We start from the raw sequence: 15,438 nt of genomic DNA, 5'->3' as shown, positions 1-15,438 counted from the left end.
TTGTGTGTGATGAGTCATTTTTTTGTATTTGTGTTGTATTTTAATATTTTTCTGTAATGTTTTTGTGCTTTTGTCGTCGTGTTTTTTGTTGTTGCTATAATTATATAATTTTTCTGTAATATTGTGTATTTTGGAGCAACCCACGTCTGGTGTAGACTGAATAAGGATTCCGTGCTTTTATTTTGAAGAGGATTCAGTGGGAGAGTTTCTGGCTAAAGTGAAGATGGTTTTGTTTACCTCCTGTTGGAGACTTCAATTCAAAGATTGAGTGTAATATTAACATTATTTCAGTCTGCAGCCTCATTAGTAATACACTGATCTTATTATGAAGAAGATTCATTTAACTGCACCACATTTTCACTGAACAGCTGTAAAAAAACATGCTGATGAAACGTGATTTGGTTTGCAGCTGCTTGTCATTATTATTACTATTATTATTATGAAGACTGATTTAGAGGTGCAGAGAACGGCTTCTCTCGCTCTGAGTCTCACTAACTCCTCTTCAGTGACCTTTCTCTCCACACGCTGATGCTTTACTATTTTTAGCCGAGCTCGTCGTGTGGATGATGCCTCGTTTAGAGGCTGAGCAGATGCAGACGCTGCTGAGGTTCAATGATCCCGTAGTGATACGTCTCTCAACAAGTTTTACGCTTTTGTTGTGAAGGGACACAAAGCGTTCTCTCCTTTTGGACTTTTATGTCATCATTCGCAGCATGTCAGTATTTCAAAAGGAGGATCAAAGTAGAGTTTGCTATGCTTTGTTCTATGAATGTGTGATAACCACATATTTATTTATCTGAATAATATCCACTGTTACCCAGGAAGTGCATTATTATCTGCGCCATAGTGTGTGTATATATATATACTGTATATATATATAGTCATCCTGAAGATGTAAATCATTGTTTTAATCAAAAATAAAATGGTTTAAAACAAAGTGACCAAAAATTGATTAAAATTTGCAAATTAGAGTGGCCAAAAACAGACAGAAAAAGTGGTAAAAAGGGTTCAAAGTGTCAAAATTGGATTAAAAGTGGCAGAAATGGGGGGACAGGGTGTTGGGGTAATCTAAAGAGTATGAACAATTAGTTTAAACTGGCAAATAATGGGCACAAATTGTGAATGTGGTTAAATTGGCAAAAAAATAAGCATGAAATATGGTGAAAAGAGGTAAAAAAGTAACAATAATGAGTGAACAATATTAATGAGCTAATCCCACACTTTTTAGGTGGAAAAAGTGGTGGAAAGGATTTATAAGTGCTGAAAATGTCTTGAAAGTGACAAAAATGTGATAGAAAAGTGGCAGAAATGAGAATAATGTAGGATCAAAAATATGGCAAGAAAAAGTGATGAAAATAGGTTAAAATATGGAAAGCTTGCTGTAGTTGCAGAAAAATGGTTACATTTGTCCAGAATTCTGCATTTTTCCTCAAATTATTCCACTAAACCTTCCAAAATGTAATAAAAAAATGGTTACAAAATCAAGGAACCTGAAGTGATGCTCCTTTAGGGACTGATATCTGTCACTTATTACTTGGAAATTGTCGTTGCTTTACATACTTCACGTCGTTTATACGTGGAAATGCAAACTAGGGCACATTCATGTTGAAATGACTTATTTTTGTGGTTTAAAATCTGCGTCCGTTTTCAGATCAAACTGCTGAATTTTTGGCCTCTGACCTAAAATGAGTCAGAAACCCTCGACTTTGAGGATTGGAGCCAATTTGGCAAAGAAGAAAACCTACATTTTGCATTGTAATCTATTGTCACCTGCAAAGGATTGTGGGTAAAATGAACTAGACTTCATAGATTTGAATAACAAAACTAATTGCTAGTGTTTAAAAAGCTAAAACCTCAGAAGAAACGACTCCAGCTCTGAGTTTTTTCTGTTTGCGACTCTAAAACGTTACAGGATTTCTTCTGAGGCTGGATTGGATATTTACTCGTGATCATTGACATGTTTTCTCTCTCCGTTTTCTGACACTGAACTGAATCCACAGTTTCTTGTAACTCTGCAGGTTTCAGTGCCAGGAAATGAAACTCAGTAACTTATGACTCACTGGAGGCTGAAGAACAGCCTGATCCACAGACCCAAATGTTCCTGCTCTGTTTGATCACTCATAACTAAATCCAAACTTATTAACATGGGTTTAAACACACGGAGACGACTTTTTCTGCAGCAATGGAGCACATCCAGGAATACGGTCGTGAGCTGAGTCTAGTTTCAGATCTTACTCTATGATAATGTTGAACACCCACATTCAGCTTTTTTTTTAGAAACAAACCGACAGAAAAAAAAACTGTCTTTGGCCCATTTTACTTGTTTAAGCAACAAATATAATCCATTTCTTCCTTTTGCTAAAATTCTTTTAATACTATCGCGGTTCCAACATGAGGCCCAACATTAGGATGAACAAACAAAGTTTGGAAAAGTTTGGCGCATTGCATTGTGGGATGTGGAGTCCCATAGATGGATGCATAGAAGTGTGTTAAAGTTTCATTTATTCAGACAACAGTTCCTTAGGAAATCCACTTTGATCTCCTGACATGTTTTAACTGACAACTGCCAGTCTTCATCAGAGGCGTCTGCTGATCGCTTTGATGTGTCCTTTGAAGTATCCTTTGAAGTATCCTCGACTTTCGAGTAATACAAGACAAACATAATCTTGCTGGAATTACTATGTGGATGCAATTCATTTTTTGTTCTAGTTAGTTCCCCGTGATATCACCTCACCCTACAGATCTTTCCATTAAAACCCCAAAATAAACATCCGTCATTGTTTTGCTGCAACTTTCAGTGAAAACACCAGAAATGTGTTGGAAAGTCACTTTGGTAAAAAATTATAAATACGGTAAGAATGCAGTAAAAACACTTCAATGCGTCCGTCTACAAGACTCCACAGTCCACATCCCACAATGCAATGCACATTATAACGTTTTCCCAAAAATAAACAGACTGTATACATTGGATATCAAAACAAACTTTTCAGCGGCAATTTCAACTTTTTATATATTTAAAAAAAATCTTAATTTAACAGTTATTGATTATTTATCATTATACTGACTCCGAGCAGTAATACTGAGAGGAAAACCCAAGCGTCATCAAAGGACATCACAGGTCCTCTAATGATTGGCTTATGGGTCCTTTGATGTGGCAATTTCATCTCATGCAACCTCTTTTACATTTTCTTTCTTTTCTATCTTTCTAGTTCTAAAAACTACATACTAAAAGGTTGTTTTTGTCTTGAATTTGGTCAATTGATAAGCTCAACGTCTGTAAATGATGCAAATAAACCTAAACTCTGTTGCAAATACACCTCATTAAACACAAGTTGGGATTTGTTAATTAGTCGATGAATGATGAAAGAAATACAATGTTTTTTTCATTAATTGACTTCACACAACAAACAAAAACCCATGATTCACACACACATCAGAACGCCACAGATGAACCAGTTAGTTTCTTTTTAAAAGTGAATATAACTTCACAACAAACGTTACAATAACTGCCGTTTTCTTTCACAGTCCATAAAACCTAACAGTAACTGTCCTGTTTGAGCCTGTGATTGACACACAGATATTATTTAAATTTTAATCAAATGTGGAGAAAAGTGCCACACACGATGAATCCACCCATTGGTTAGTTCTCCTACAGGAATCTTAATGAACACAGAATATGAGCAGCCTGTCTGTGTGCACACTAAAATCCAGACGCTGCAAAGTGTGGGATTAGCTCTGAGCCACTAGCATCGTTTGAACCTCAGTCCCAGTCTGGGAGCTTTATTATTTGATAACATGTTTTCTAGACTTAAGACTGTGTGAGAGTTTTAATCCTCATATTCCGTGAACTCTCATCAAACTGTTTAAAGGCGGCCTCTTGATGTTCAACTTCAGATGAGCTTCAGTTTCTCACAGCTTTGGCAGATCTTTGCCAACAATCGTAAAGAATTAAAGATTTGACACTGATGTGCTCAGCAGCAGTCGTTCTAAATCTGTGTAACACACAGCTCCGTCTAAAGAGTTACAGGTTGGTCAATGGGACCAAAAGTCCCCGTGTGTGCGTAATTTGTGATGTGGTACAGAGTGTAGCCAATCAAGAAGCATCTCAATGAGAAACAAAGAAACAGACATAAATAAAAACCAACATGGCCTACCCAAAATATAAATTGTCTCAGATATTTTTAGTTTAGGATTATTCCGTCAAAATATTCCCAAAATCAGCATCATTCTCTCCCCTCCGTCCAATTCTATGTTGAATATTGTGTTTTACGGTTTTTTTGCTTCTGGATTCATGTAAATATATGTGTATTATATTTGTACATTTGTAATATTATTAGTATTATTTTTCCTACTGTAATATTTGCACTTGTTTAATTTAACAGTCTTAATTATGTACGTTTTCTTTTTTTCCTTTCTTTCCTTTCTTTGTTTAGCGTTTCTTCTTTTCATTTGTAACAAAATAATTTCTCCCTGGGATCAATAAAGTATTTCTGAGTCTGAGTTTAAATGCTGTGACAGGTGATTTGTAGACAGTTTTAAAAAGCCTGACAAAACTAATATGTTTTTATAAGCCATACAGAATAAACCACAACATATCTCATTAAAAAACAACATTACATGAAGAAAAAAACACCAATGTATTTGACATAAAGCTTTGTAACTGTAATCACAACATTATTGTGTTATACTGAAGGTGCGCCACTGACTTGGACTGGTAAAGGTTACTTCCAGGAGCACAAACATCATATGTACATTTACAAAATCACCTTCATCCCCTCCGCAATAACTGATCTGAACAACATGAGATTTTATTGTGCTGAATGTGTTTTATCGTGATGTCAAAACATTATTTCTGTCACTGCTTCAGGACAGACAAAGTCTATCTATAATATTTCTCAGTGCTTGTTAGGGAATATTTCTCTCAAATGAAGCAAAGCTTCGTGACCCACCTTGATGTTGCCCTCGGCCGATCCGCTGATGAAGCAATCCTCTGTGGGGTCCACAGCCAGTGCTTTGACAGGAGAGTCGTGGGCTTGAAAACTCTGCCTCTGGTGCCTGTGGGAGAGCTGCAGAACGCTGATCAAACCCTTCCTCCCCCCAGTGATGAGCAGCTGGTGCCTGGGAGCCATGGAGAGCACGGTGGCACCGGAGTCATGGCAGCAGAAGGCTGAGGAGAGGAAGAGGAACACAGCGGGTGAGGAAGAGTGGACACTTCACCTTGTTTAGACCTTTCTACCCATAATAACAGAATGGGTTCAACTGGAGCTCATGTGACAAACTTAAGGCCGGGAGGCCAAATCTGGCCCTTTGGAGCATCCAATTTGGCCCGTAAGAGAAAGTAAAAATGACAGAGAAAACATGAATCATTGTGTAAATGAAACTCAACAACATTTGTAGGAACTCACAGTTTTTCCGGTGCTTATATGGCATGATTGCAGTCATTTTTAATGTTAAACATTTGAAAAAAAATCAAAAATCTTAAAAAATCCTTCAATTTTCCTCAAATTATTACGTAACATTTTCTTTAATGATATAGAAATTGGTCACAAAATCTAGGAAATTTAAAGTGAAGACCCTGTTGGGACTGATATCTGTCACTTATTGCTTGAATAGTGTCGGATTCTTACATATTTTGTATTTTCTATATATGTAGAAGTGCAAACAAGGGCACCACAATAAAGTTAAAGTTACTGGTTTTCCCTCAAAAAATCTGTGGCCCACTTGAGACCAAACTGTTCCTTATTTGGGCCCTGAACTAAAATGAGTTTGTCATCAAATTTGGCCCGCTCAAGAAAGTAAAAATGATAGAAAATAATGATCAACAAATTCAGCTGTAGATAACTCAGCCTTTCCAAATACAAAAAAATCACTTAAAATCCATAATATTTGCAGAGCTCAGTTTTTCACAGGATAAAGTCATTTTAATCTCAAAATGTTGAAAGAACTCCATATTTTCCCAAAATCTGGCAAATTTTCCTCAACATATTCCACAAAATTTCCCCAAATTCCCAAACTCAGGGAAATTTAAGTGTAGGTCCTGCAGGGACTGATATACTCACATACTTTATTATTTATACGTGGAAGTGCAAACCAGGGCACATTAATGTTGAATTTGCTCTTTTCCCACCTTAAACATGTGTCCCACTTACGGTCAAACTGGTTTGTATTTGGCCTCTGAATTAAAATGAGTTTGACACCCCTGAACTAGAGCTTCAGCAGAATTTACTGTAATAAACAAATAACTAAATAAGGTATTTGATGGTTAACTCTTACCGTACACGAGGCTGTTAGCAGGAGTTACCAGAGTGTCCCACAGACAGACGTTCCTGAGGAGTCCAAAGGCAGCGTTAGGTTACTATTCGCTGCACCTCCTACATTAAAAGCTGAATGAAAACCCTGCAGCATTTCTAAAGCTTTCATTACCTGTTGTCTGTAGAGAGACCAGCAGTAGCGATGAGCGAGGACGAGCCCACGAAGACAAAGTCGTTAGCCGTCTTGTTGTGGCACTGCAAGGTCTGGGAGTGAGAAATGGGAAGGTTGATGAAAGGAGACGGAGAAATGGAGAGAAGGAGAGCGTGTGCTGCAGTAGAGCTGTGTGTTTCTCACCAGGTACGGTTTGGGGGTGTCACCGCTGGTGTTGGTCTGCCACAGACTCAAACCTCCATCGGCGTCAACGATACCAAACTGAAGAAAACATGAGAACAGCTCGAGTCAGTGAATGTCAGTCACGGCTCAAAAAAAGTTTCCCCAAAGTGAAACTCCTGCAGCGCAAAGTCTGCAAAGTCACGCCATTTCTTTTCTTTAGGTGTTAATCTTTTGGAAAACGTGATTTAAGATGATGAACAATGAAGAGTAGACGGGTGATGAGTGCCACACTTTAGTTAAAGTTGCTTAACTACTTGGTCTGGGTTAAAAATTATTCAATTGATTTTCTTTTTAATTACCCGAAATTGATTCACAAAATCCTAAAATCATTCATTCAATACGGTTTTTCTACCGTGTTTAATGCAGTGCTGTGAACTCAATTCTTAAAGCAAACTTGAATATTTACACTGCACCAAGTTAGACTTGACAATGAAATCGCAGCGTGAAATATAATAATTTTTTTTCTTACACCGTTCCTCCATTACCTTTATAACTTACATTTATAAAACTATATGTTATCCAAATGTTGTCCTCATAAATCCTCTGATACAGATTTACTCACAAATGTCAAAGGTACAAATTGACGCTTGCAAGTTTGTTTTAGTCTCCAAATGGTCATGGGATTTCAACTTGGAAAAGTCTTGCGCATTGTATTGTGGGATTTGGAGTCCTGAAGACGGATGCTAAGACGGGGGGGTTAGTTTATTTTTAATGGAGTTTATTGTGTGTCTGGTTTGATTTCTGTATGTTTCGCTTTCTCCCGGGATATGATATAGCTCCGATTTAATATTATTAACATGTGTCATTGTTTTTTTTTTTGTCAACAATGAAAACACCAGGAAAGTCACTGACAAATGTGATTTAAGCTGATAAGCAGAATAAAGTGCATTCAGAATACGCACAAACTTGAGGACAAACACCAAAAGGAAAAAAACATTTACCTGACCAGACCTGACATCAATGACAAACGTAATTAATACTTGATTAAAATACATTAAACTGTTTCTTAATATTTTAGACAATTTTAATGCTAGCACAAATCACAAGATAACCAGGAATTCCTGTACTGGGAACAATGAATTCCCAGCACTACGGATGAATTGAAATGCTGGTGGAAACAGAGACGACTGATTACATTGTCACTTACAGTCACTGACAATTCTCTCCCTTCGGGTGGTTCCGATTATTCTCCAACAACATCTTACATAACTAAAAACCAAGAGACTATTTCCTTCCAATGTGCAATAAAATGTTTGGCTAATAAAAGCAGATAAAACCGTATTGGTAGAGCAGAGGCGCCATCAGAGAAAACGCTTTGCCTGAGGCGAGTGACTGAGTTCAGAGTGCTGGAATAACTCCGCTGAAGAACAAAGGGTGCTGAAAGTCCCCTCTGAGGTTTGTTGTGCGAGGGAGGGAGATTCTGACTATGACGAGTTCACATCACAACATTTTCTAGTTCTGAAGCCAGTAAAACATTGGCACTTTTGCTTTTTCCTCCTTGGACGGCTTTTATCTTATTTTATTCTATTTTTAACCTGTAGCTCTTTCAGATTTATTTGAATGTAAAGTGCATTACAAATAAAATGTATTAGTAATATTTGGTTTGTTTGTCTATTAGAAATATTATGTAAGAAGTACTTAATGGATTTTGACAAAACTTTAACCAAAGATAAACCTTAGCCAGTGGAAGATTTTATTACGTTTTGGAGGGAATACAGATCACTATACTGGTGAAAAGTCAAAAATTTGATGGAATCCAGAAAGCTGCTGCGACGCGAGATAGCTCTGAGTGAGAAAATTTGGCGCTTGGTGTTCTCTTGTTTTTACACTGAAAAACTCCAGCGTTGGTACTAGTGGCGCTGACCTTGTTTCCTTGGTGGTTGAAGCGGATCCTAGTCACTCTGGAGTTGCCCGGGCTCCTGAAGCAGATGATCTGCTGGGAGTGACCCCACTCGAACATCCTCACACTGCCGTCCTGAGCTCCTGTCAGGTCTGAAACGCAGGAGGACAAAAACATGCCATGCGTTTGCTTTCCAGTTGACTGTCAACGAGTGCTCTGGTCTCTACACAATGTTTTGGCACCTTGTCGCCCCCAAAATCATCTGCTTTATAATTGATTAAGGAAAGTGTTTTTCCCGACACAGTTGGAAAGCTATTTTTACCTTCCTGTTGGCAATTATTCCACCCAAACTCCTCACAGCTGAAGCCCTGCTCTGATGGGAAAATACAAGGTTTGTGGAAAGTGAGCTCGCTCAGCCTTTTGCTAATCAGCATCAGCATCAGCAGCAGTAGCATAAGGATGAACAAACCCAACACTCCCATACTCACTTTATCTATAGAAGAAAAACTATGAGCTGATGTAATCATTCCCAAGAGGCAGTTTTTACCACGGGCATATATAAAGTCTGGATGGCATTTTGTAAGAGTTTAATTCTATCTTGATCTACTGACACACACAGACAGACAGACAGACAGACAGACATGTGCTTACAGTATGGGAGTGTGGGATGGGAGGTCATTCTTCTCACATTGTTGATATTTCTCTTGATCATCTGGGAAATGGAAAGCGAAGTAGAGGAGATGGAGGAGGAGATCGTAAGTAAGTAACAGTTTGGAACTTAATAGTAAACAAAGGTATTCAGTGCTAGTTTGAAACACAATAGATCCAACACAGCTCCGCTTTTAGGAAAAGATTTAAAGACAAACCCGAAAAATTATGGAAAGCTGTTTGAGCATAAATGTTATTTCAATGATAGTTAAGCTCTACTAGTACTCAAAGTTGTAGCAAAGCAAACTAGCGAAACAAAAAATGTCACCAGTACAACAAGCTAGCTTTATATGCTAACAAGGGGGGGGTGAGGAAAAGCAATTTCAGGCTGTCATTAACTTTAGAAAATGTGAAACCAAGCAGGGAGCTGGATTTGTTTCTGATCCCTCCTACTTCATTTAAATTATGTCTACTAGTCCTACTAATTAATCTTTTACAAGTACTACTGAAGTGGACTAAGGGTGTACTCACACTGGCAACCAGGGCCGTTCCTAACCAGCTCTGTGCATGTGTGAAACCATGGGGGGCCATTGTCTGGCCTGCGTAGGTGTGAACTGCACCACAGGGGGGTTAACGGCCCGATGGTCCTGCTAGAAGAGGTGGTCCAAACACCGTGCCAGACTGGCAAGAAACTAAAAACTGTCTAGCAGTACTACTAGTGAGATTAAAGAAAAGTAAAGGAAATCATTATTTTACTAGTAACATTTTTTGGTGCACTAGTGCTCGAGTAGACCTTACAAGTAAAGCAAAATAATCTACTAGTAAAGAAGATTTTGTAATAATAGAAGACTTTTTTTTACTAGTGTTACGGTGAAATTTACAGTTACCTCGTCTTTGACTGGAAAAAACACTCTCTGCAGTGATAAATGATGTAATAAAAACTGATTTATTCTAAACTAAATAAAAAATGTACAGACAGGATAATCAAAAGGATCTCCCTTTGGCCAAAGGGAGAAACACGAGACTGACTAAGGATCACACTTCACACACATTTTTACCCAGTTCAACGTTCTACCCCCACCCCCCGAAGAGATGAGAATGAACAAACAGAGAGGGGGTCAGTTCAAAGAAAAAGCAGAGAGGGGGTCAGTTTGCAGATGAGCGTAGAAGTGTGTGTGTGTGTGTGTGTGTGTGTGTGTGTAAGTCGTCGTGTCTGGCCTTTGATAAAGATGTGTATTGGGAGAGCGAGTTAACCAACCTTCCAGAAAGAGGAAGACAAAAGACATGGAAAGTATACAACTTAAGACATTATATTTGAATAAGATCAAATATATGAGTAAGCATATGAGAAAATATTAATAAATATAATTAATCAATTTTGCAATCACACTAGTTATGTCAAAAGCAGCACAAAATTACGCCAAATTGTGACCCTATTTTACCATCATAAATTTCTGGTGACCATGGAGGCTTATTTTTTCTTAAATAGTTTTTGATCATGTTTAATAAAGTGTGTTATAAATACAGCGTATCGAGGATTACTGCACAAAGTGACACAATATTTTTCATTATTTGAACTAGATTTATATTTGAAAAACGTTAAGTATAAAACACAGTTTGATATTTATTGTGTGTGTGATGTGTTAATTTAAAAAAGAAAAATAATTCACTTGGAATTTAAAAATGTAATTTTGGTCAGTAATTTTTTTTAAAACCAATTCCTAGACATTTCAGGCGATTCCAGTTAAATTTCAAGTGACCCCACATGGGGTCACGACCCCAAGGTAGAAAAACACTGACTTAACTAGTAAAACTAAAAAGTCTACTAATGATAATAGTGAGGTTTTAAGCATAGTAGTAAACAAACATTTTGCAGAGTAACAATTACTAGTAAAGCCAAAAGATTCACTAGTAGTTCTAGTAGACCTAGTGCAAGTGAAGTAGGGGGATTTATGACCAAATCCAGCTCCCTCAGTGGTGACACTTTTTGCTTCACTAGTAAAGTGTACTCGCATACTAGTAAACCTAAATCTAGTACATGCGAGTACTAGTGGAGCTTAACTATGGATGATATCACTGATGGCAAATTTATGCTCAAACTGTTTTCCATTAAAAATAAGAAATTAATCAATTTTCACCTTATTTATTTTTATTTTTGACTTTTTACAATCAACACAATTAAAAAAGTCCTAAATCCATCCACATTTCTATCATAATAATTAAGAACAAGCTGTGATTCCCCTTCCACTAACTTAAAAACTGTTTTTGAAAATGATCAGTTTTTAGAAGCTTCAAACACAAAACACATCTCTCTCTCTCTCTCTCTCTCTGGGTGTATCCTAAAGTGACACAAACAATTAGTTGAGCTCAAATGACCACAGGTTTAAACCCAGGTTTGGCATTACTGTCGCCATGGCAACTAATTGGAATGAACAGAATGACTTTGAGGTGAAGCATAAAAACGTTTCATTTCCCATTCATCCAAATCAATCACATCTCTTTTAGCCTTTGTCCTCCTGTAGCATCACATCTGTCAGATATTTGGTTTGTAATCTGTGGGTGTGAAGAATAAAAAGCCAGGCCTGTGTGGGCTTATCTTTATAAGTCAGACTGGGTATATACAAGCCCAACAAACTCTACAAAAATGACTCACATCTTTTTTTTTTTTTGCTTAAAAGACATCACTTGCACCGGAATAAAATCCATCTTTTTCCTCTGCCAACTTGTGCACAGAGCAAGCTCGGACAGACTTCCAGCAGAGTAAACAGCTCAGACTGTGTGTCACACAAGCTGCAAGCAAACCACAATGTCTACAATCCTCTTTAGTCGAAGACGGAGCCTAATATTAGTCGTTGTGTTGCTTTAGGCAAAGCAGGCTCAGACAAAAAGAAAAAAATGAATTATTAAATTAAGTCACAAACTGCTTTGAGCATTTTACTTTGAAAGCAAAAAAGGAAGGGCCAATGGAGAGCAGCAGACAACATACATTAATATAAGCAAAGCCGTCAGGAGATGAAATCACTCAGCTTTAAAAAAACAAAAACAAAGGAATAAATGGCAGTGACGACCACATAGCTGAAGGACTAGGATTTGTCATAAACTCCCAAAGAACTGGGCCTAAATTGAAATGAAAAATATTTACGCTGACGCACGCTTCCCATCCAGTGCCTTGAACAACTGTTAAATGATTACATTTTTTTGTTTTAAAGGCAGCTTTGATGTAGATTGAAGCAAAGAAATACAAGAAGCGTCCCAAACAAAATATTGTATAGGGGCTTTGATTGCCCATAATTGTGGAAAATAGACATAAAACACACATTTCACTTTCTAGAACTAAACTATTGTTAATTATTTTTCAATATTCTAATTATGTTTTTAAACTAAATTAGCAGAAATTGCAATATGACAGAGAATATACCCAAACATGCAGGTTTTAAGAAAATATCACACATTTACACGCAATCTTTCACCTTAAACGATAGATCAGGGTGACGGAAATGTCAATCCTCATGCAAAATACGATGTAGTAGTGGTGGAAGTAGTGGTGGGACTCGATTAAAACAAATGTATCTAATTAATTAGAGACTTTATAATGAATTCATATCAATCAATCTAAATGAATTGCATAACAATATGTGACACGAGAAGCAACGTTTTTCAATTTAAAGTGATTTATGTATATGACTGAATCACTGAAAACAATAAATGAGCTTAAACAATGACACTGTGTATTATTTTCATCACTAAGTGCAAACAATGTGCAATATGAATAGAGAATATTATGATTGCATTGTTCACAAAGCACAAACTTAAATTTAAGTAAGCAATTGTTTATTTTTTGTGCTTTACTTTTATTTATTTATTTTTTTTAATCACAATTAACGTGTTTAAGTTCCAGCCCTAGTAATAAGTAATAGCTATATGACACAAAATAAACCCTCAATGACATATTATGGAACAATATCACAAATTTACGTGCAATTTTTCCACTGTAAAATAGGTGATCTAATGTGTAGCAACTTTAGCAAACAGGCAGACGTTAAATCTTGCATGATTTCGCACGTGCATTTGGGTTGTCAAGTATTATTTTGCATGGATGCTAATATTTATATTTGGGTTTAATAGTTATTTAAAATTTCCACCAATTTTAAGTTAATTTCAATAGAATAATCTCAAGAAAAATTCGTATTTTTGATTATTTCCAAAATTCCTCCGCTTAAGTTCTTGTCCACCCCTTTGTAACCCTAAATAATAACAAATTTGAACCCTTAAATGTATTTAGCATATTTGGCATGATGTTGGGAAGTTCGGAGCCTCTAAACAGTGATAATTAAATGATGAATCTTTAGTGAATGAAAATGTTCATGCTTTCACTCTCAGCTTACCAAAGCTGCTCCCGTGCCCGTCTGCAGGCCTCCCAGCCACGGCACACTGATGGGCGTCCCTGGGCTGCTGTGGGTGTATGGTGTGGTGCCGTGGAGGCTGCCGAAGTCATCACGAGTGTGGACCACAAGAAACTCATCCCCACCAACACTGCAGGAGGAACATTAAACGTTTTAGTTCAGGGGGCCAAATACGGATTGTTTTAAAGTCAAGTGGCCAGATTATGGGCTGGACAACGCGCCCTGGTTCTCACTTCCATGTATGAATAATATGTAATGTATGTAAAGCAATGACAACAACCAAGCAATAAGTGACAGATAACAGTCCTTACAGGATCCTTACTTCAAATTTACTGGATTTTGTGACCAATTCTTATTTAATTTGGGGAAATTTTGAGGAAAAACTAAAGGAAACATGCAAAATTTCAACAATATTAGGTAAAAAAAAAAAAAGACTGCCATCATGTGATATAAACTTGGGGAAACGGTGAGCCTGGCAAATATTATGTATTTTGAAGGGCTGAATTAGTTGGTAATGAGAATACGCATCGCTGCAGATTAATGTACATAACCAGCCCCTTCTAATCCAACCACATTGCTGAACCCCAACACTTGATAAAGTTGATGCTAATCAGGGTGAACTAGCAGCTGTTAATCACAACAAGTACAATGTGGGGAAATATAAGCCTAACTTTCTCACCTTTTGACCTCGGCCTCTTCGTCATCAATCCACGTCAAGATCTGTGTGGCCAAGATGGACGACACATCCAACTCCTGAATATCGTGGGTGGAGGCCATGACCAGACAGTTACGATTGGCCTGGGAGGAAGTCAGGAAGTATAAAGGAAAGAGATGAAGAAACAGATAAAGAATGGAGACACAGAGATTCATAATTGTTGTGTGTTCAGATAAGCACCCTAATTTCTTAGAACAGCTCAGGACAATGCTAAACCATTTAATATAAAAGCCTAAAACCATTGAAATACCATTTAAAATTCATTGTCAAGCTACAAAATCAAAGCTACTTGAAACAATATTTTTTCTAATCGAATAATGACAGTTTAAAATAGGTTGAAAATGCAGCTCAAAAGTTTGTATTAATCTTCATAGTGAACAGTATTGCATTGTGGAATGTGGAGTACCATAGATGGATGCACAGGAATGTTTTTTACTTCATTCTTACTGTAATTTATTGTGTTTGCCAAAAAAAAAAAAAAAAACCTCTGCCAAAGTGACTTCCCAACACATTTCTGGTGTTTTCACTTGTAGAAAATTGTTGGGAGAACCCCTAAATACCCTAAAATGTACCCTACTGTTCTATTTTTTGTATTTAAGAAGTTTCACAAAAGCAGTGCAAGTGGAACACTTAAATTCAATCATTTAGGATAGTCGTCCCATTTCTATTTGGCAAATCAGTGAATGCCGAGCAAAAATTCTGGTGACTGAGGATGCAACACTTTTGGGTTTCCCAGAAAACTGTGATGCAATTTCCTACTGTTCAGCAATGTTTAATAGCTGCTTTGTTTCCAACAAACTGAGGCGAATACCACAGCAGATTATGTCTGCTAATCAATCTGTATACGGGAAAGTTATTGCTTTCATCATTTTGTTTTTCTTATCGCTTTTTCATGCGCGTGGACTTCTTTGTGAAAGGGTCTTTACCTTGTTAATTGCAAATGCTGTGATAATGTCAGATTCCTTGTGGATGATGCGTGACTTTCCTCCAGGGCTGCCCATGTCCGACTCTGTCTGCAGACCACAATCACACACACACACACACACACACACACACATCCATCAAAATATTAGCAGAGAAAAAACTAAATCTCAGGAATCAATGGCCTGACATGACTTTTGAAGAAGTTTAATCATCTAAGTATCTAATAGTGCATTTTATAATGGAAAGTGAAACATTATTTGAAC

At 37.1% G+C, this 15,438-nt stretch overlaps 1 protein-coding gene across 5 annotated transcripts in view; it reads right to left on the bottom strand.

Annotated features, from left to right (window-relative positions):
• dmxl1 (Dmx like 1) overlaps nucleotides 1-15,438 on the bottom strand; it is a 70,001-nt gene that overhangs the window by 1,564 nt on the left and 52,999 nt on the right. For all 5 annotated transcript variants that reach the window (XM_028458035.1, XM_028458040.1, XM_028458037.1 and 2 more), the window contains 9 exons: nucleotides 15,178-15,264; nucleotides 14,216-14,334; nucleotides 13,519-13,666; nucleotides 9,137-9,197; nucleotides 8,510-8,637; nucleotides 6,607-6,684; nucleotides 6,424-6,515; nucleotides 6,274-6,326; nucleotides 4,950-5,167 (listed from right to left, as the gene is read on the bottom strand). In XM_028458035.1, coding sequence (XP_028313836.1) covers nucleotides 4,950-5,167; nucleotides 6,274-6,326; nucleotides 6,424-6,515; nucleotides 6,607-6,684; nucleotides 8,510-8,637; nucleotides 9,137-9,197; nucleotides 13,519-13,666; nucleotides 14,216-14,334; nucleotides 15,178-15,264 — 984 coding nt within the window. The remainder of the gene's footprint in view (nucleotides 1-4,949; nucleotides 5,168-6,273; nucleotides 6,327-6,423; nucleotides 6,516-6,606; nucleotides 6,685-8,509; nucleotides 8,638-9,136; nucleotides 9,198-13,518; nucleotides 13,667-14,215; nucleotides 14,335-15,177; nucleotides 15,265-15,438) is intronic.

The sequence above is a fragment of the Gouania willdenowi genome, chromosome 9 (assembly GCF_900634775.1).
Source record: "Gouania willdenowi chromosome 9, fGouWil2.1, whole genome shotgun sequence".
In the NCBI taxonomy this organism is placed as follows: Eukaryota; Metazoa; Chordata; class Actinopteri; order Blenniiformes; family Gobiesocidae; genus Gouania; species Gouania willdenowi.
Note: the sequence above shows the minus strand (reverse complement) of the source record. Positions and strands in the feature narration are given on the sequence as shown.